The sequence below is a fragment of the Festucalex cinctus genome, chromosome 6 (assembly GCF_051991245.1).
Source record: "Festucalex cinctus isolate MCC-2025b chromosome 6, RoL_Fcin_1.0, whole genome shotgun sequence".
Taxonomy (NCBI): Eukaryota; Metazoa; Chordata; class Actinopteri; order Syngnathiformes; family Syngnathidae; genus Festucalex; species Festucalex cinctus.
The window spans coordinates 5,364,593-5,384,747 of NC_135416.1; the positions used below are offsets into that span (position 1 = coordinate 5,364,593).

At 40.1% G+C, this 20,155-nt stretch overlaps 3 protein-coding genes across 3 annotated transcripts; 2 read left to right on the top strand and 1 right to left on the bottom strand.

Moving 5' to 3' along the window:
• Positions 1-555: 555 nt before the first annotated feature.
• Positions 556-7,274, top strand: ucp1 (uncoupling protein 1). The gene is made up of 7 exons (XM_077525602.1): positions 556-663; positions 2,771-2,909; positions 2,980-3,190; positions 4,230-4,427; positions 5,645-5,746; positions 5,867-6,047; positions 7,038-7,274. The coding sequence occupies exons 2-7, from the start codon at positions 2,784-2,786 to the stop codon at positions 7,150-7,152; spliced, it is 933 nt and encodes a 310-aa protein (XP_077381728.1). The 5' UTR covers positions 556-663; positions 2,771-2,783; the 3' UTR covers positions 7,153-7,274.
• Positions 7,275-7,280: 6 nt separating this feature from the next.
• On the bottom strand, positions 7,281-11,880 carry elmod2 (ELMO/CED-12 domain containing 2). The gene is made up of 9 exons (XM_077525603.1): positions 11,711-11,880; positions 10,912-11,061; positions 10,690-10,718; positions 10,196-10,293; positions 9,996-10,125; positions 9,218-9,351; positions 9,046-9,114; positions 8,773-8,906; positions 7,281-7,805 (listed from the first exon to the last, which is right to left on the bottom strand). The coding sequence occupies exons 2-9, from the start codon at positions 11,054-11,056 to the stop codon at positions 7,654-7,656; spliced, it is 891 nt and encodes a 296-aa protein (XP_077381729.1). The 5' UTR covers positions 11,057-11,061; positions 11,711-11,880; the 3' UTR covers positions 7,281-7,653.
• Positions 11,603-17,328, top strand: gprin3b (GPRIN family member 3b). The gene is made up of 2 exons (XM_077525600.1): positions 11,603-13,109; positions 15,069-17,328. Exon 2 carries the CDS (start codon positions 15,124-15,126, stop codon positions 16,825-16,827), a length of 1,704 nt encoding a protein of 567 aa, XP_077381726.1. The 5' UTR covers positions 11,603-13,109; positions 15,069-15,123; the 3' UTR covers positions 16,828-17,328.
• The last annotated feature ends 2,827 nt before the right edge of the window (positions 17,329-20,155 follow it).

Consider the following 20,155-nt stretch of genomic DNA (forward strand, 5'->3'; position numbering starts at 1 on the left):
AGACCGACCCAATCACACTCAAGCCTGGGATTAACCCGAAAGAAATCAACTTCCGCTGTTCAAGGAGGCTTTTCCTGACATTTGAGTCAACCTAGGCCGCCGTATGTCATGTTTTTTCCACATGCGCGTGCGGCGCGAGGCGTTATGAAAGCGTGATGCAAAATGTTCTTATCTGCTCCACTGTGAACTTCAGTCACAACTTTTACCTTTGTCGCCGCCATGTCCCCGCACGCGCCGTCAGAAAGGGAAAACGAACGGAGAATTAGCAGGCGGACATCACATCATAACAAATCCGTTGATAAATGTTAATATTAGTTATTTTGCTTGTCATGCTAGCAATAGGTCGTATACATTTCCAGATGACATGTTGGGGAGGGGGGGAGGCATAATGTTGTTGGTGGGGGGTCGCGGGAGGCCTATGACAAAGTTGTTTGTTTGAAGAGCGCTCAATTGAACATTGACTTTTTGACAGTCGCTGGACTTTTGACTCCGGGGGACACAGTAAAGCAACGCCTCTCGCTCGGTGTATCATAAAGACGTCGGAGGGGGGCGGAGGGGGGAAATACATAAATAACGGAGCCAAACCAAATCCTATCTGCCCTTTATGGATTACAATCCGCTAATCCTGCCCGGCGACACCTAAGAAGCCACATTTGACGCCATGTAAGTCAACTTCTGTTCATTATTTTACAGGATGTTGTAATGGTTTTCTAACTTTTATTGAACTATATTACATTAGGGGAAACAAATCATGGTTATACCACCAGACAAAATGGCATCAAAATGTACTCAATTAAAAATGATAAGACAAATTGACGTGTGAAATGTGGGTTTGTTTTCTGTTTTATGAATGGCAACCAGTTGATGTACCGTATGAATTAATGAATGTCGATTTGAACATGATGACAAAAAATATTAAAATGACCATAACAATTTAAAAAAAACAACCACAAAAAAAAACAAAAATAGACACAAAAAAAAAACCCAAATTACTATCAAATAAATAAATAAATAAACAAACAAACAGTTAACAGCAGGTTAATTGGTTCTCCTCATTCCTAGCGGAAGAGCATCTAATTGTTCTGCCTGTCACTATAAACTGCTGACGTTTAGCAAGATCAACAAAGATACAGAACATTACAGTCATATATCCATACATAAGTATTTAAAATATACAGTATATTCCATTTTTTTAGTATGACTATTTGTCGGAAAGAAATCATTTTTGGCACCAATTTAATGAAATTTAATGACATCTGACACCTCACTAGACATATTTGTTGGGAATAACTGCTTTACAGTAAAATGCCGCCTACAGGTGGGTTTTTAAGGGTGTACTCACTTTTGTTGCCAGCGGTTTACATATTAATGGCTGTGTGTGTTTTTTTTATTTTTAGAGGAAAGTCAATTTTACACTATTTACGCAAGCTGTACACTTACTGGGTCTACTTATTTTTATAAGATGTGCAATTTGGAGGCCCCAAATTTTTATTTGAATTGTTTTCACAACCCCAAATAAATTGTCCAAAAAGCACTGATGAACATTCACAACAACAACAACAACAACAAAAAAAAAGCTGTGTGTGAATGTGGGGGTAATGTAGAAAAATCCCAAAATATTAAAAGATAAGAAAACAATACAACCATATGCAAATTTGAGGGTTCCGTAAAGCGAATTGCATTAACTATAAGTTTTAAGTTGTAATATCACCATTCACCATTAGATGGCAGACATGGCTTAGTTGATCATATTAGGTAAATGGTCTGATATACTGCAATATGAGAAGGTACAGATTTGGAGGACAATCACCTCAATATTACATTTTTTGTGGGAAAAAATGCACAAAATGAATTCTTGCACATTTAACTCATTTGATCCCAAAGACGTATTTATACGTTTTAATGTTTGTTTGTTTGTTTTTTATGCTAGAGAATACAGAAGGCTTTGATGCAGCCTCTGAGCTGAAGAGAATGCTTGAAGCAATGGTAGTTATTACAAAAAGGGCCAGCAGTTGGCAGCAGAGTATAAGAGATCAACCAGGGTCATGTTGCAAAAAGCTCTTTCCCCCACTGTTTTAAACAGATTTGTGAATAATGATGAAAATTAGCTATATTCGAATGCTAATTGCTGCAAAACGGAAACCGATACAAATACACTTTTTTTTTTTCCTGACTCTTTATCTTTCTTTTGGTAGAATCCATGTTTTTATAGCAATAGAACACAATAGTCTATGGGCCTTGCAAAAAAAAAAAAAAAAAAAAAAAAGTGCTTTGGCGCCATATTGTAGTGGAATATAAACCATTTTGGGTAGGTGTCAGTTATTTTTGGGATTTTCTCTCTTGCCGCTATGTCACTAGGGACGTAACGATAACGGCAATATCGTTAATATTAAAACTGCCACAATATATCGTCGTTGTCATGTCACCATATTAAAAGCAGCACATTTCTTTAAAACAAAAAGGCATGTTGGTTTCCAATTGTGCAGTTCTAGCACCCTCTGGTGGCCAGTTTTTTAGTCCAGTTTAATTTTCACAAGGCATCTTTTGGCCCTTCTATGTTTAAAATAAAATCATTTAAAAAAAAAGTTTAAAACCCACGTTAATGGTCAGATGAAGGAGAAAGTAATATGCTTGTGAATAGAGTCAATATGTGGAGGAACTCAATGTGTGATTGAATTAGCAAGTACTTCATATCGTGATATTTGGAAATTGATACATCCCTACTAGTCACGCTATACCGACAACGCGCATGTGTGTGTGTGACCACCAGATTGTGGGGCGACATGGTCGGCCTAAAACCCTCAGACGTGCCCCCTCCCTTAGGGGTGAAGATGGCGAGCGCGGGGTTGGCGGCGTGCATCGGCGACATCGTCACGTTCCCCCTGGACACGGCCAAAGTCAGACTGCAGGTAAATAAACGGCTGCGCGTTCGCGTGTTTGTTTACGACGAGTCCTCAAAAGCCGTTTTGTGAAGTTCAGATCCAAGGCGAGAAAAAAGTGGCGGCGGCGGAAGCCAAGTCCATCCGCTACAGAGGCGTGTTCGGGACCATCAGTACCATGATCCGCACCGAGGGCCCGCGCTCGCTCTATAACGGGCTGGTGGCCGGCCTGCAGCGGCAGGTGTGCTTCGCCTCGGTGCGAATCGGCCTCTACGACAACGTCAGAGATTTCTACACCGGGGGAAAAGAAAGTACGTTTTTCTACGTCAAGCTAAAATTAGCTCGGAAATGTTTGGAAATTTAGCCCCCGGGGACAGTTTCACTTGGGAGTGTGAATTTTGGTGGGCATGAGGATGATCACAAAAAAAGTCTCAAGAACTCATACTCGAAAAGAGACAGGAAGTTTCCCATTTTGGTTTAAAGGGGCCATTTTGGGATCGATTTTTACAAGGTCCTTAAAGATGACAATAGTTTAAGAATTTTCAAAATAGTTACTATTTTATTTTGAATTTATTTTTTCATATAGTTTTTAGAATTGGTTTGTTAGTTTTTTTTAAATGCTTCATTTAAGTTGAGTTTTTTTGTTTGTTTTATTTTTATTTTTTTTAAGTACTACAACTCTCCAACAACTGTTTGACCTTCCTTCTTCTGTATGGATGTACAACTGAAATACAGAAAAGACATTTAAAGGGATACTTGACATTTATCCATTTTTAGCAGTAAAAAGTTAATTTGTCTGGAATTAATTGGACAACAAATTTTCATGTACAATGAATACCTTTAAAAACCCATTTTGCCACTTGCTGTCCCCTGAAAATTACATCACAGGTGCTGAGTAAACAACCAATCATGGCTTACCTGTTTTCTGGATTTGGTCATGTGACATTAGCAAACTGAGCCATGATTGGTCATTACCCGTTTCCTGAGCATGCGTGACGTCATCTTCAGTCAACAGCAAGTGGCAAAATGTGTTTTCAAAGGTATTCATTGTACATTAAAAATAATTATCACATTAATTACAGGCAAAATTTTATATTAACTTCTTACTACTGAAAATGGCTAAATGAGTCAATTTTTTTTTAATAAGCCCCATTATTTCATAAAGATGAAAAAATATTTTTGCTATAATTATTAATTTTATAAAAAGTAACTTACTTTCAGTTATTTTTTATTTATTTTTTTATTTTTTTTAAAAGCATTTTCATTTTATTTTGTTGCCAAAAATATTTTTTCAATATTTCACCCCCCCTTTTGGTTAGCTGTCATGAACTATTATTAACCTCGGCGCAGATGCCGGAGTGCTGATACGCATCCTGGCCGGCTGCACGACGGGCGCCATGGCGGTGTCGTTCGCTCAGCCCACCGATGTGGTGAAGGTGAGGTTCCAGGCTCAGATGAACCTGGACGGAGTGGCGCGGCGCTACAGCGGCACCATGCAGGCCTACAGACACATCTTCCGCAACGAAGGACTGCGCGGACTCTGGAAAGGTGCGTTCTGACGAGTACAGAAATAACACGGCTTTGGGGGTGGGACTGTACAGGTACCTTGGTTTTTGGGTCATGGCTCAGTAGAATTTTGTCACGTGGGTGATGCACAAATGCTTGCAAACTTTTGCAACATTTGAAAAATGTTTAGTGGTTCCTATTTTAAGGTAAATAAATAAATAAACAATCAGAGCTCTCTGCTTTTGAGGTCATCCAACAATGAGTTCAAACCCAAAATGGCTGATAGGAAGAGGTTTGTTTTTTTTTCTTCTTTTTAAATAAACCTTACAAGTATTTCAATCACAAACTGTGGACTTTCAGAAAAAAAACAAATCCAACTATTAGTAATTGTAAGTTAAATTAAATTGGGTTGATTAACTTTTTACACCTCAAGATGGTGTTGTTTGGTATTATTAAAATGCTGTATTATATTATGATAATCCAGAATTTCCCAAACAAAAAAAACAAACACAATTAAGTGTGAATAATAAACTGGATAAGATATTAAATTACAATACTTTTTGTATTTTTTTTTTATTGTTTACTGTAAGTTTGAATGTTTTAATTCTCAATTTGACAGTTATTGCCATATTAAAAGCACTTAGTAAATTATTTATTACTTTTAATACATAATAAAAGTATACACTTTTATGATATTCACTTTCATTTAAAGCTACAAAATGTTTAAAAAAAAAAAAAAAATCCAATAATCAATCAGCATTTTTCAAAACAAGATTTTCAAACATAAGTAGGGAACCCTCAGTTTTCCTATTTCTGACAAAAATTCAATGGATGTAATCCAAGAAAAACAAGAGGAAAAAATACTAAAGTGGGACTAATAAAGCAGATAATAAATTTCAATATTTATTTTAGCAAATGTATTTTTTAATTAATGTATTTATTTTGTTACTTCGGAAAATGGATGGATGGATGTTTCTGCACTGTCAATGTTTGAATGTTTATTATCATTCTGACAATTAATGCAAAAGGAAAGCATACCTCATTCAAAGCATCATTCAAATTGATAGCAATAGTTTGGAACGCCCACTTTTAACATTATTATTTTGATTGCAAATCTAATTTGCATATACAGTATTTCCATTCTACTTAACTATATATTTTCCTGACATGTATTATATATTTACTGTTTTTTACACTTACGGCCTTTAAATGAGAGCGATTCGATTTGGGGGATTCACGAAACGGTCTTGTCGCCGCAGGGACGTTGCCCAACATCACGAGGAACGCGCTGGTCAACTGCACCGAGCTGGTGACGTACGACCTCATCAAAGAAGCCATCCTTCGACACAAGCTCATGTCAGGTGACGCACGCACGGAGGCAGCCCATTGGCTGCGGGCTCTCACGCCCTCCGGCTGATAAGATTATCAAGACTGGTGTTCTCCATCCCCCCCCCCCCCCCCCCCCCCCCCCCTCCCTACAGACAACCTGCCCTGTCACTTTGTGTCGGCCTTCGGCGCCGGCTTCGTCACCACGGTGATCGCCTCCCCGGTGGACGTGGTGAAGACCAGGTACATGAACTCGCCGCCGGGTCAGTACCGCAGCGCTATCAACTGCGCCTGGACCATGTTGACCAAAGAGGGGCCAACGGCTTTCTACAAGGGGTGAGTTTGCCAAGTCCATAACCTACGACAACGCTGGATTATCATGGACTAGTATGCTCTTTGTCCTCACTATTAAGACAATTCTGCGCGCTAGTAAAACAACTAGCACCTAGTCATTCAACTACTTTTATTAGTGACACAAAACTGTGCACTAGTTGACATCTGCACGCTTCTAGTGGTACAGTAGTAAAGAGTTTTAATTCATTAAATTGTGCTGGCAATGCCTGCCTTGGCCACCAGGAGGTGGGATGCTGTTGTGTCCCACTGAGCAGCAAATGTTTGCAAGGAGAGGAATGTCCATTGTTTTTGTCAGAGTTCGTTCAAGGTCGCAAAGCGGCTCGGAAAGTTTTTCTTGTACGCAAGGACATTTTTAGTATGTACAAAATGTCCTTGGACAAGAAAAGGCATTAAAACTGCTGGCGAACGTTCTTCATCTAACTTAAAGTGACAAAAGGCACTGCTGATTCGTGCACTGTCCAAAATTAATTAAAAAAATAATAAAATAATGATGCCAGTGGGTACTTGTTAGCCCCAAGGACAACATGAGTAAACCTATTCTAAAAATAGCTCACCAGTGATGGGGCACTGTGACTTACTAAGAATTGAAAAATAATTATGTTAACATTTATTTATTTATTTAAAGTTTCTTACTTTTGCACCAAATATTCTATATTTTATATAAAAATAAAATAGATGGTGTTCAATGGGGGAAAATGCTGTTTTTATTTACTCAGATAAAATTTCATTTTAGAAATCAAATTTTAATACCGTGATATTTTTGCTCAGTTATCATACCATCATAATGTGCCTTTACAGCAGAGGAAAAATATGTCACTAGTAAGACTTTTGTTCTAGTACAGCACCTACGTCATTCTACTTGTGTCGGTTTTTCTACGAGTGCACTGAATTGAAAGAAAAAATATATAAAAATAAAGATTGCAATTTAACCTCTACCCTACCATCCAATAAATTTCCCTTTTGTTTTTTTAGCTTTGTGCCGTCCTTCCTGAGGCTCGGCTCGTGGAACATTGTCATGTTCGTCTCCTTCGAGCAAATCAAACGTGCCATGATGGTGACCAAGAAGCGCTTCGACGCCTCCAACTGAGCCCGCGACATTTGCACTTTAATAAGATGTCCAAATCTGCCCAAATGTTCATAGTACTCACATGTAAAAGTTGTTTATATGAAGAATACTATATAATATAAACAAAGTTAGCCTCTTTTACACTCTGCTGCGTGCGTGCCTTTATTGTTCAGTTTAGATCCCAACAGGATGAATGCACAGAGAGGATGCGTACAATAGGTCTAAAAAATAACAATAAAATAAAAATTGTCACAATATTCCGGACATAAATATCAAAATCCTGAGATGGCCAACTAAGTGTTATTTTCTATTCTATGTATTATTTTTATTATTGTTTAGTTGACCAAAATATGAATACCATTTTCCACTGCTAAAGTGTCTTTGGACCCTAATCATCATCATCATCATCATCATCGTCATCATCATCATCATATTATGGCTGTTACCTCTAATTTCCAGAGATTTGTGCTTGTTCAGTCTGCTTCCTGGCTGGCGCTCCCTCCTCCTGGTGAAGTGTAAGGTTTAAGACGTGGCTTTCATAGTGAGTGATACTCGGGGATCCTCCAGGAGGGTCCGGATGACATGGTGGAACTTCTCTCTGTACTGGTTGAACAGCATGATGCTTTCAGGTTCCTCCGCCAGCCAGAATTTATCAAACTCAAACGCCAGGTAGCCTGGATTGGGAGACGAGCAAAACTCAATACAAACTGCACTGCTGCTTTCAGTCACAGACGCTGGGATATTTATCGGCAGTCCATAAAAAAAATGGCCAACATGATAAGGTGAAGACATGGAATATAGCACAAACTATTTATATTATACCATAAGAGGACTAGTTTTGCATAACAAAGCACAGATTTAGATTTTACAGTATTCCACAAAGATGGCCGGCAAGTTCCGCTTGAAATGCAATTTTTACTGAAAAATTGTTCATGTGAATTCCCTTTTATCATCATAAATTTACAGCTCACTGCTTTTTGTATACAGATGATGGACACCGGGCTATTTTCCAACTTTGCAGGAAAAAAATGGCTGACATGCACAAAAACTGCACTAGTTCCCTTCTTCCCCTGAAAAGTGTGCGATACCATATTATTGCACAAAAAAATGTAAGAAGACACAAAACATTTCCAACCAAAAATTGTATATTGCCACTATGTGAACAACACATTTTTTGTTTCTTTTCTTTTTCTTTACATTTTGAAATAAAAAAAAATGGGAAAAAAATGACTTAAAACCCATATGTCCATTTTTTTTTCCTTTTTTTTAATGTTTTTGGGATGAAACTGAATGCAGACATCCAAAAACGTAAAAAAATAAATAAATTAAAAAAAATGATATACCGGTAAGTGTTTTTCACAGAACAATATGCAACGCTATATTATCTCCAACGAAATTACAGAGCACTGTTTTGTTTTGTTTCTTTTGTATGCGGATTACAGACTGGGCTATTGACCAGCATAAAAATGCTGCACTAGCATTTTTTTTTTTATCCCCCTGAAAATTGTATGATACTGTATATAAAGGAGGATTGCGTTTGTCATCCCACAAAAAATGGCAGACATCCTGCATTTTTTTCCCCTCCACAAATGATATGTCACATGATGGTTCATTTGCTGTCTGTCTGTTTGGTGTACTCACAGTAGAGCTGATGGAAATGTCGTAGCTGGGGGGCACCCGGCACCGTGTTGTAGAAATGAGCTTTGAGAGCGCCGCTGTTCAGCAGGCTGTACGCCATCTCGGTCAGGTTGATCCCCACGATGGCGTACGAGTACCTGGAATACACGTCAGATATGATGTGAGGGCTTTTACAGCAAGTGGGAAAAGGTGCTCCAATGCACACTGTAGACTTTCTCACACAGTTCAGACAAAATTGATGCTAGAATTGCAGTATGAAAGGGGCTTGTGCCTCACCCCAGTTTGGGGTGGTTGGCATGAGACAGGACCTGGCGAGCTTCTTCTGTGTAGTGTTCACTGAAGAAGCTGGAAGGAAACAAAGAAAGAAAAAAAAAGAAAAACAGTCATGTTAGCAGAACAGATTGCAAAATGTCTGTGAGATTTCTTTCACGCCGGAGATGTCACTCACAGGAGGTTTGTGAGGCCCAGCATTCCCATTCCTCGGAAGTCCGTCTTGGGGTCGTCTCCTTGGAAGCCGATGTCCCCCCACTGCTTGGTCACCCGGGACTGCAGCTTGACGCGCGGCATGAGCAGCTCCCAAAGCTGAGGGTGGCGCAATTGAATTCTTCCGTTACGTGGCGGAACGACCTCAGTGTTCTTTACGAGACTTTGAGAATGCAAGCATTTTAAAAACATCTGTTAAAGATTCTTAGAAATAGGTATGCGTGTATCCTGCTTACGCTACATTATTGTTGTTGTTTTATGTTTTACAGTAGTTAAATTCTTTTTTGGGGGGAAGTAAAGTTGGACACCACATGTCAGTAAGTTTACATTCAGGTAAACATGGCCATCTGTGGTTTCTTGTTGGGCTTGAATTTTAAATGAAGCAATAATAAATGAGGTTATTACATTGTAAAAACTTGAAAAATATTTTATGTATATTTAGAGCAGGTACAAAAATGTGCGATTTAAATAAATATAAATAATTGCTTGAAATTTTTAGTTAATTTTCTCCACTGACCAATTTGATTTAGAATTTGAATAAAATTACTACAAATTTGACATTTCATGTTTTGTCATCTTTGATTGCAGTGCTTTTGGTGATGTTTTCGTTTATACTTTGGTATCATTACAATATTGGAACCAAGGTGCTTGATGAAAGCACAGTTTTGAAGTCACAAAATTTGGTATTGTGTCAACACTACGCCAGAGTGGATTATTTGCCCATTCTTTCATCCTGTACACACCTTCAACAGCATGGATTCATGTTGAGGGTTCTCTGGGCAGAACGCTTCCTTCCTGACGTTTTCCACGGATACGTACAGGCTCTTGTATCCCGTTATCTGCAGGAGCGACGTGTGCAGGCTTTCTTTGAAACTAGAAGGAAGAATGTTATTTAATCCTAAAGACACTTGACTGATCAGTTTCCTAACGAGTGTGGCTTTACAGGGGATTTGTATCCACTTTGATGTTCTTCTCCTTCATTATTTGCGCCACATGTTTTTCTAAGTGCTCCTCGCTGCTTTCCACGGCACCTCGCAGAAGCTGCAGAGGGAGAAGAATTGATGTAAAACACAAAGGAAATTGCTGCTTGTCGAAATCAACTGGAGACGACAGAAGTGGAAATATCGACTGAGTGAATGCACAGATAGAGTGCACAAAACTACCTAAAGTAAGATTCAGTGAGCATACATGCAAGCACCTTGATTCATTTTTAGCTCATTGGATACTAATTTCAAAGCAAAGGGTAACAAGACACCAAACAAAACAAATCAGGATAATTCTGTTTACAGTGCAGACCTTTGCTCCACTGATAATTGTGTTGTTGTGACATGTTGAAAGGCTCCCACCATGCCACGTACTACATGGCATGTAGTATTATCTAAGATTAACTAAGAACGAAAGTCTTGATGCCTAGCAAGATATAGATTATCTGCTCACCTTGCTCTTTGACGACCTCAGGGAGTATTCTGCAATGTAACAGAGATAACCGTAAGATATTAACTTAAAAAATAAATGAATAAAATAAAAATTAAACAAAAATCGCTAGCATCGGTGTAAAACCAATGCCCAAATTTGGTCAATTTCACATTTTTTAGTTTATTGAAAAATGATGGTGATGCAATCAGCGATATACAGTATAACTGTAACTATTATTCCAACCTGTATTTATTGTTCTGGCTGCCCCTGGCCCATATCCCGAGCATATCCTCTGCAGCTCGCACGTCCCTGTTGCCTGTCTGATGAGCCACTTGAGCCAGTACCTCAAGTAGGTCGTGTACACGTACTGCCAAATGTACCCCAGCATACTTCCTGCAATGCCAACAGAGGAAAATACTTTACTAAACAACTTGTACGTACACACACACACAATTGCAATTATTATTCCCAATTTAAACATGGACTGTTAGTTATTAATTTTGCTCCTGTGTGTATTATTAAGCAGTAATATTTCTGTCGTTAAAACAATTTTTTGTGCTGAAATATTAATTTCATTCATAAGTCACTACAACAAAAAAAAGTGATATTTGGAGCAGAAGTGAGCATGCGCAGTGGCTAATTTAACATGGCGGATATTATTTATTTTATTTTATTTTTTTACTATCAAACAATAATATTCCCGGCGTTAAAACAACAACGCGCGTTAAAATGTTAGCTATTAAATGTATTTGTTACAATGTGAGCATGCGCAGCAAATTTAAGTTAGGTTCCGAGGTTAGCATAAATACAAACATTGAGACTGACACCAATGATCTCGAAAAATACAAATAAACGATCACTTCCACTGCGCTTCAACAGCAGCAATTGTGTGACCTCACGAGAAAAGAACTTCGTACACAATTTCTGACAACGAAAGCGTCGTCCGGACAACAGGTTGCCACTGTGGCAAACAAAACTGTAGTTAGCTTCGCCTACTCGGTTAACTGCTTGAATAGTCACAGTTAAATTGACTTTGTCTTACCCTTCTTATTCTCGTACAAATAAAAAAAGTTAACGCGCCCCAAACTAATCCTGAACTAGCATTCAGTCGACGAATCTGCTTAAACGCTAGCGTAATTTGCAGCAAGAGGACGTCTTCGCGGCCATCGCAGCACTTTCTGCTGCAGCTGGTGTTACCGGAAGTGATGCCTTTGACCTGACTACGTCCAGCGAGGCTAAGCTAGTAGGGGCAAAGTGTCGACAAAATTAATGGCTGGGAACAGCAAAATCTAAAATAACAAAGATACATGTGCATTAGGCTGCGTTCGGTAGCAACGCCGTACAAATTTAACGAGGAAACTGGTATTGGTAACTGTTAGGTAGTTTTTTTTCCTTCTCCTTTTCCAGTGTTAAATATTGTTGAGTGCTTCCAGTCTAGAGCTTCCAGTCTGAGTGTTTCAGTAACTACTTGGCTACTAGCAAAACACTCACGCGAGCTAGCAGCTGCCTTTACAATAAGATACCAGAGGATACGGGTTTCATTTGCATGCAGCTGACTATTTCCAGTTCAATTCACATACGGGCCGCCAGATGCCGCCATGGGACCGTCTTGTTGCGTTTCATTGCAAGTGGACAAGTGCGTGTGTGCGCACGTTGAATCAAATCGTTGCACTTTATGAGACGTATTCCTTTATTTGTTTTCATGTACCTGTCTCCTGACACTGTGACCTTCCTTCCATCCATGATTTTCATTATTGTTTGTTCTCATTAGGGTTATTATAGGGGAGCTGACTTTGGTGGAGAATTGTAAGTAAGTAAGTGGTAGGCTACATCCTGAACAACTCATCATACAAACAATAAGGACCAAGTTTGCGACGTCCCGAATCTTTAAAGGTTTATTTTTGCGTATATTGATAGTTGAAACCGAAAAGTATGATCCTAAAACAATTTAATATCATTTCAAACTCATGGTAAAACATTGCAGAACACTGCAGAATTTTCAGGTGCCGCACCTTTCAGTCATAAAGTGCATTTTTTGTGTGTGTGTGTGTGTGTGACATTATTTGCACAATTTGCACGTCATGATATAATCTAGTGCAGGTGAATGAAGCTGCTGGTCCCACTTACTCATCCATTCATCACATTATTTTTTTGTTTACTCTGATGCGCCGTGCACACACTCGACCAGCAACCCACTGTATTTATTTATTTATTTATTTATTTAGTGGCGACTCACTGCAGTTTGTATTGAGTTGTGTGCGGAGCATCCCCACAAAAAAAAAAAAAAAAAAGGGTGGGGGGGACGAGGACGGCTCCTGGTAGGCAGAGGGAGGGCGTGGCTCATGTCACTGAGCGTGAGTCTCCATATTCATGCGAGGGCTTCTTCAAGCCTCCTCATCTCTCCCTGACACGGATGCGTCAACCGCAGCGCCCCCGTCAAGGTAAGCGACCCCCTTTATCTTATTTCCATACCCCTAATACACACGCCGCAATAGCACCGTGCTTTTTATTATTTCGCAGCTTGCACCCGCAAGGTCAAACCTTAAAAAAAAAAAAAAAATAATAATAATCACATTGATAAATATATTTGTGGCGTGAATTGCCCTTGCAGCAAATCAGCAGCAACACAATGCCTAATTCCTAATTGAATGAAATTGACGCCGAACGTATGTAAAGGCAATGAGGATGTGTTTCCCCATCAATGTTTGCACCGTGGTGACAGACGAGAGCACGAATAGTGGGAGGGCAAACACAAACGATTCAATTGTCTGCCCGCTCAGGCACCTGCGTGTTGTGTGACCATCCTGATGGTAACTGGAAAACTGATGGTGTTTGTGTTATTACAACGTCGTCAATGTAATGAATTAGTGATGTCTGTCTGTCTGTCTATCTATCTATCTATCTATCTATCTATCTATCTATCTATCTATCTATCTATCTATCTATCTATCTATCTATCTATCTATCTATCTATCTATCTATCTATCTATCTATCTATCTATCTATCTATCTATCCACCAATTAAGTGAAATTTGTCAGTTTGGGCTGCAAACCAAATGATCTTCCATGGCACTCTAATGTGCAGACTCCGAGGTTAGAGTTGCGTTCATTTCTGTTGGCCCTGATGCACATCTCACGTAATCCCAACGTTGCAAACTAAAACCCATATCCGTCCGTGTTCATGTTTTTATTCTGCTGTTGAAAACACCCTGGCGACTTGTGCCATCGGACCATGCTTTTGGCGGCAGCACGCGATGACCGAGCAAGCTCTGATCGATGTCAAACTTAGTGTGGGCCACCCGCTTGGTCCAAGAACAAATTTATCTGGTAGTCTGATATAGCGACCATCAAGATCACCAATAAAAGTTGTGTGTCGTTTGAGCTTACCGTTAGTCGAGATATATCACTTCAACTCCCTTTGACCACCTGCACTACTTTCCTATTTAGACTGGACTTTGGTTCCACCTTGAGGCATGGAAGGGTGTTTCAGAAAGAGCACCAAAAAAATTAGAATATGTGAGGTTTTTCAGCAAATAGCAGAGTCTAGGTAAAAAATAAAAAGTAAATGATTTTATCTTTTGCGAACATTGAAATTACAAATAAACCTTGATTAGCTTTTCAGGCAGGAGCATGTTGGCGTGTTGTGTTAATTTGTATCGTTTATGTTCTATAAATAAATAAATACCTTTGACTATATAAAAAAAAAAAATAAATAAAAAAAAAACAAGCACTGTTATCTCAGTAAATGTAGAATCATTGATACTGTAGGGCTTGTATTGAATCTCTGGTGTTCCTAATAAGTGTCTGGCGAGATTATAGTCATGCTTACGCTAATGTTTATTGACATCTGTCTCTATGGCAACAACAGCTGACAACTGAATGACGCATTGCCGCTAACGAGAATGGTACCTCCAGTAACATTAAAAAAAGGAGTGTGACGACTCAGTGTTTCCTAACATTTACTGAGTCAAGACATAATTTTATATTATTACATGATTTTATTTTATTTTTTATTAGTAGAGGAAGAACAGAGTAACACGATGTAACATAGTAAAATAAATTTACAACAAGTTCACATTATACAGATGTATTTTTTGTTACTTTGTCGGCCGCACTTATTTAGTATCTCACTTAGTGCTTTATCAATCTGGTATGTTACGTAAATTAATTAATAATCCCCTTCTTCTGTAGTGTAACATTGTAGCAACAAGTTCGTCGTTGGTGCATTAATGATCAGTCGTCGATGTTATTGGCAGAAATCAAGGGCCCTAAAATCCAATTTTACTCCCAGTGGAGACGTGAATCGGCTCTGGGTGTACATTTTTTTGGTCATTGACATTAGTTTGGTTGTGTTTGTAAAGAGCTCTCAATGATGGCTGCTGCTTTTTCTCCTGCTGTAGGAGAGTGCACATTTGGATTACAACAGCAGTTCCAGCGTGAACGCATCCGACCAGTATGGGATCCAACCCAAAAAGGACAGTGACCGTCCAGATGGTGCCTCAGGTGGCTGCGGCGGACACGCTGGCCAGTAAGGAGTCTAACGCCAACTGGACCACAGATCCCAATTTGAAACCCTCCCAAGTTTGTTGCACATCACCTGGTCGCAAACAAGATCAGACTGCGTCGGCAGTGTCCGTTAGCACCCTCAAGAAGACTGTGGACATGTCCAGCAAAGGTACGGCTGAAGTGGGAGAGCTTAGAGATGCTAACGCTAACATTAGCAACATGTTAAACCTGGCTGATGACAAAGATTGTAAGAGTCCTGGCTGCCAAGTAAAATCATCCAAGGACGAGGTTACCGTCAAAACCTCGGCACGGAATATCTCATCAAACCATAATAACGGCTCAAGTCACCTAGCGCCTGAACCGGATAAAGAAGCGGCTGCGGGGAGCGCGTCAGTTCACAAAGACAAGGACAAGTCGAGTCCCAAGGAGCCTGGTCACAAACGGAAACACTCCGTTTCTCTTCAAGAGCCACCTGAGCTCAAGCAAAGCACGGAAACGGCACCCTTGCTCAATTCGACTTCGTCTTCGTCCAACAGCCAGGACAAAGTATCCATAGAAAAAGTATCTGTAGACAAAGTATCTGTAGAGAAATTATCTATTGACCAAGTATCCATAGACAAACACCAGCCAGCACCCTTGAAGACGGACTCCTTATCTTTGCCTCAGGTGACGGGAAAAGTCCAGGAACATCAGGAAAGACAGACCGAGCCTCACTGTAAGCTCTACAGGGAGGCTTCCACCATGACCTCCCCTCGACTGCCTTCCACCACGGCCGAGTGGGGCTGCAACGCCGAGGTCCAGGCGGTCGCTAGCACCAGCTGCAAGGCCGTGTCCACCAGCCCAAGCCTGCTGCCCTTCCGGCTGAATGCCGCCACCCTCGAGGAGGCACAGAGCCTCACTGTCGTCTACCAGGCCGATGGTAGTTTGGGCTTCCAAGAGATGAATAAGCGGTCGCCGGCAACCACAGAGAGGCTCACCGTTGAGGCAGAAATGTGTCCCGCCGCCGCAGTCGGCTCCAAGCTGGGGGCGAAGCCTAAAGAAAGCGCCCCGACTCTCAGCAGCATCCAACCGGTGTATCAGATCAACATCGAGCACGGTAATCGCAAGGAGCCAGAGAACAGAAATACGGTGGAAATACCTGTGAGCAAATTAGGAGAATCTCAAAAGACGGATGTCACCACCAAGTCCGAATTTGCAGACGAGGCGGTTACAGCCCAGATCAACCTATCCGCAACCACAAATACGTCATCCAAATTTGAGGAAGCAAAAGGTAGAAACGACCCGGGAACTGAGGCCAATTCTGGCAAGCAGCAGACAGAAGATGAGGGAAGCGATGACGAGAAGCAGACGCGGAAGAGCGTCCACGATGTGGTTTGGGATGAGCAGGGTATGACCTGGGAGGTCTACGGCGCGTCCGTGGACCCCGAATCGCTGGGCTTCGCCATCCAGAGCCACCTGCAGTGCAAGATCAAGGAGCAGGAGCGAAAACTGATCGCCCAGACTTCCTTCCGCAAGTCCATCACCGGCCTGGACTCTCCAAGGGCGGGCAAGAAGAGCAAGCGGAGACAGCACAACCCCTTTCGGTCCATGCTGCGGAACGTGCGCCGGCCCAACTGCTGCGCGAGGCCCCCTCCCTCCGCTGTCCTCGATTAGAGGTTGAGCCAATGTTAAACTCTCCCACCACCCCCAGAGTTCAAGGTGGTCGCTGTAGTGATGCCACGTGACGGGACGGCGCTTCCCGTGAGTATCTCAGAATGTCGTAGACTAGACTATTTGTGATGTTTGTGATCAAAGAAAGTTAAACGGTATACAAATGAACAACTAATTTTGATAGAAATGGATATTTAAAACAAAAAAAGAAAGGATATGTCTATAAAAGAGAGAATATGTCTATAAACTAATCAAAGGCAATAATCGAGAAACGCATGTGTATTAGTTGCAATGGCAAATGGCTGTATGACAATGAAAACAGGCGGGTATGAGTTACTGTGCAAATATACGAAACCAACATTTCATCACAGTTGTTTTTGAGGTGGTTGGGGGTCCTGTATTTTGAAAGTCCCCCGCATCCCTACTTTCATGAACATTTTCTAGTGCTGTCAGAAAAAGACAAAGAGACTGTACGCATACATGTCTGTTTACTCTTTGGTTTTCTATTAAAAGATGACAAAACAAGTCAAGTGTTACACGTTTTTATTTCCGACATTCAGTACTTGGATGGTTCATTATTTAATGACTACAGTGTTTGAGTCCTTCTCTGAATGATGAAAAAAGGTTGGTAATTGCCTTTAGATTACACAAGATGGCGGCAAAGCAATATACGAAGCTCCTCATGTCACTTGAGCACAGTTCCTTGACAACAAAGCTGCCACAAGATGGCCCGAAAACAGCATAAACACAGTGGAAGTACACGCAACCAAAATGTGTCTTCGACGTTCACCAAAAACATTATAATGATTTGAATGTTGACACAAACACGTGCAGGCCTTTGGAGCTTAAAACATGTTGGTTATGTAGAAGAATTTATTAAATCACTTATGCCCTTTGATGTTTACAAAATGTTTGCTAGCAGAAATTGAGGCTTTAAAATTGTCTTCAGTCTTGATGCAAACATATCTTTGGTGTTTAAAACATGCATGTGTGGTGCTCATGACATAATTCCCCCATGGAACTAATGTTTTGTTAAGTGGGTTGAGGGGGAAGGATTTAGAGTGACGTACATTAAGTTTTTTCCTGTTTGGTGTTTGAGTAATGTTTAGTAAAGTCTTTTGCGACACACTTCCTGCGTCTCCTTGGCTTTGGCACCACACATGCTGGTTTAGTTGATAACTAAATGGCTTCTGTCGTTTATCAACTTATGTATGTGTCTTTGATTTTTACAAAAAAAATATTTCGCGTGTTTCTGAAAATAATAATGTTTGGTTTGTTTGAAGACTAAATTGTCTTCATTGTTGATACACAAACACATCTTTGATGTTTGTAAAGACTTCTTCTTTGTTGAGTGTAGTAAAGACTGATGACTTACATCAAGTGGGCCTGAGATCAATAGCCAAATTGTGTGTCGCTCACAACCCCACTGGGAATGACCGGCGACCAGTTCAGACTGTTGTCCGCCATTTTCCTTCGAGTCATCTGGGCTAGAACAGAGTAAAACGTTTTGATTGACGTTTTAGGAAAACACATAAACGCTTCTGATGTTTCGAATAGTTGCGTTAGCTGAATACCGCAGAATTGTCTTTACAGAATCATGTGTCTTTGATGTTTACAAAAGTATGTAGCCTAAGGTTCGTTGAAGACGAAATTGCCATTGTGGGCTACAAAAAAAAATCACATATGTGTCTTTGATGTTTATGTAAACAGTGTTAGTTCTGTTGGAAGACAGGAAATCATCTCGTATGTGGGATGTGTTGAAGATTCAAAAGTGTCTTTGAGATTTAGTAGAAGAGGTGTCTTTGATGTTCACATAAACCTGTACCATGCATGTTACATTGTGTTCAGATGTTTGGGGCAAATGTCACAAAGACATTCCAGTTTTTTTTTTAGTTTTTTTTTATTAAATTGATGGCGAGTAATGGTGCTTCTTAAATCTGTATGACTCACACATTTGTGCTACAAATCTAAAAAAAAATAATAATAATGTGTCTGCCTGATGTAACTCTTGATACCAGGAGGCTGACGTTATTGTCTTAACAAGCACATCCATCCGTGTTATCGTCATGGCAGTGATAGCTGAGTTATATGGACAGCCATTGCAGTGCAATGTCACGAGCTGTAAAAAAAAAAAAAAAAAAAGGAAGATTCGTATCTGGACACCTCTGCTAACAAGTCACACGTGTCCATTCCCTCCTGCCTATATGATATAATGTTTTTTGTGAGATGGAAATGTAAATTGTCTTTGTCCGTTACTAAATCATGTACGCAGACCTCTATGATGATTGCAAATATTGTATAATTTCAAGAAGACAAACGTTTCTACATCTTTGATCTTTACAAAAATATTTGCTGAAGACTTGTCTTTTGTATGTGTCATTGATTTATATTTTATATGTACGGTATGTTGTTTTTGTTCTATGTTTAAATCGTCCCCAATGTTTGCCAAAAGACTGAACTGCATTCATTATTCACGTAACTCTTATTTGTCTTTGACGTCCAGCTTGTTGATGACTCAGGTTTGTTTGCAGTTTTTGACATGACATATGTGTCGTTGATGTTTTCGGGGCAGAAACAAAACATTTATTGAAGACTCTGAATTGTGTGTGTGTGTGTGAATGGTTTTCAGTCGTGTGATTTGGCAGATGATCAGTTCAGCACTAACTTCACAATGAGGCCCAAAAAAAGCCTTCTGAAGCGTTTGTACACACAAACAGGGAAAGCCCGTGCTTTGTTAGCAGCTACAATGAAATCACTGATACTCTGCCAGAATGACTTGCAACTCCATCATCTCTCTGCCAGTATCATCAAAATGTGATTTTCATTTTTGGATCCAGGGAAGTATTTTGAAGTTCAAATTGACATCCAACAGATAAATACATCTTGAGATTGCAGCACGGGGGGTTTTGCGGGCAACCGTACGATTTAATCCCGCATAATCCAGGATTTAAATCTGCAATTTCGAACTATTTCAGTCACCAATCAAAGTTGTGCGACATGATGCTGTTTCATCATGTGAGCAGATATTTTTCTCAAACAAGACACAGTTGACAGTTTGAGCTTGTTCGCGTTTCAAAATAGCCGTTTTTAATGGGAATCGAATTGAATAATGCATGACTATTAATGAGAAAATTCAGGAAATAGCTGTCTGTGAAGATGTACTATTTAATGATGAGCCTTGGCGGAGGTCTACGCTCTCTTTCTTCATTCAACTTGCATGGCCCATTTTCTCTGAGAATGTAATGAAGCAGCTGAGCTTCCCTTAACAGCAGAGTGATTAAAAAGCTTCTAATCTGCGTAAGGTTTCTCCCCGCGAAGCAGCATGCGAGAG

Coding starts and splice junctions, on each gene's coding strand:
- ucp1 (XM_077525602.1), top strand. CDS start 2,784: ATGGTCGGCCTAAAACCCTCAGACGTGCCCCCTCCCTTAGGGGTGAAG. Junction 2,910..2,979: donor CGGCCAAAGTCAGACTGCAG/GTAAATAAACGG, acceptor TGTGAAGTTCAG/ATCCAAGGCGAGAAAAAAGT. Junction 3,191..4,229: donor CTACACCGGGGGAAAAGAAA/GTACGTTTTTCT, acceptor ACCTCGGCGCAG/ATGCCGGAGTGCTGATACGC.
- elmod2 (XM_077525603.1), bottom strand. CDS start 11,056: ATGCTGGGGTACATTTGGCAGTACGTGTACACGACCTACTTGAGGTAC. Junction 9,352..9,995: donor ATGAATCCATGCTGTTGAAG/GTGTGTACAGGA, acceptor CGCCACCCTCAG/CTTTGGGAGCTGCTCATGCC. Junction 7,806..8,772: donor ACATTTCCATCAGCTCTACT/GTGAGTACACCA, acceptor CTCCCAATCCAG/GCTACCTGGCGTTTGAGTTT.
- gprin3b (XM_077525600.1), top strand. CDS start 15,124: ATGGGATCCAACCCAAAAAGGACAGTGACCGTCCAGATGGTGCCTCAG.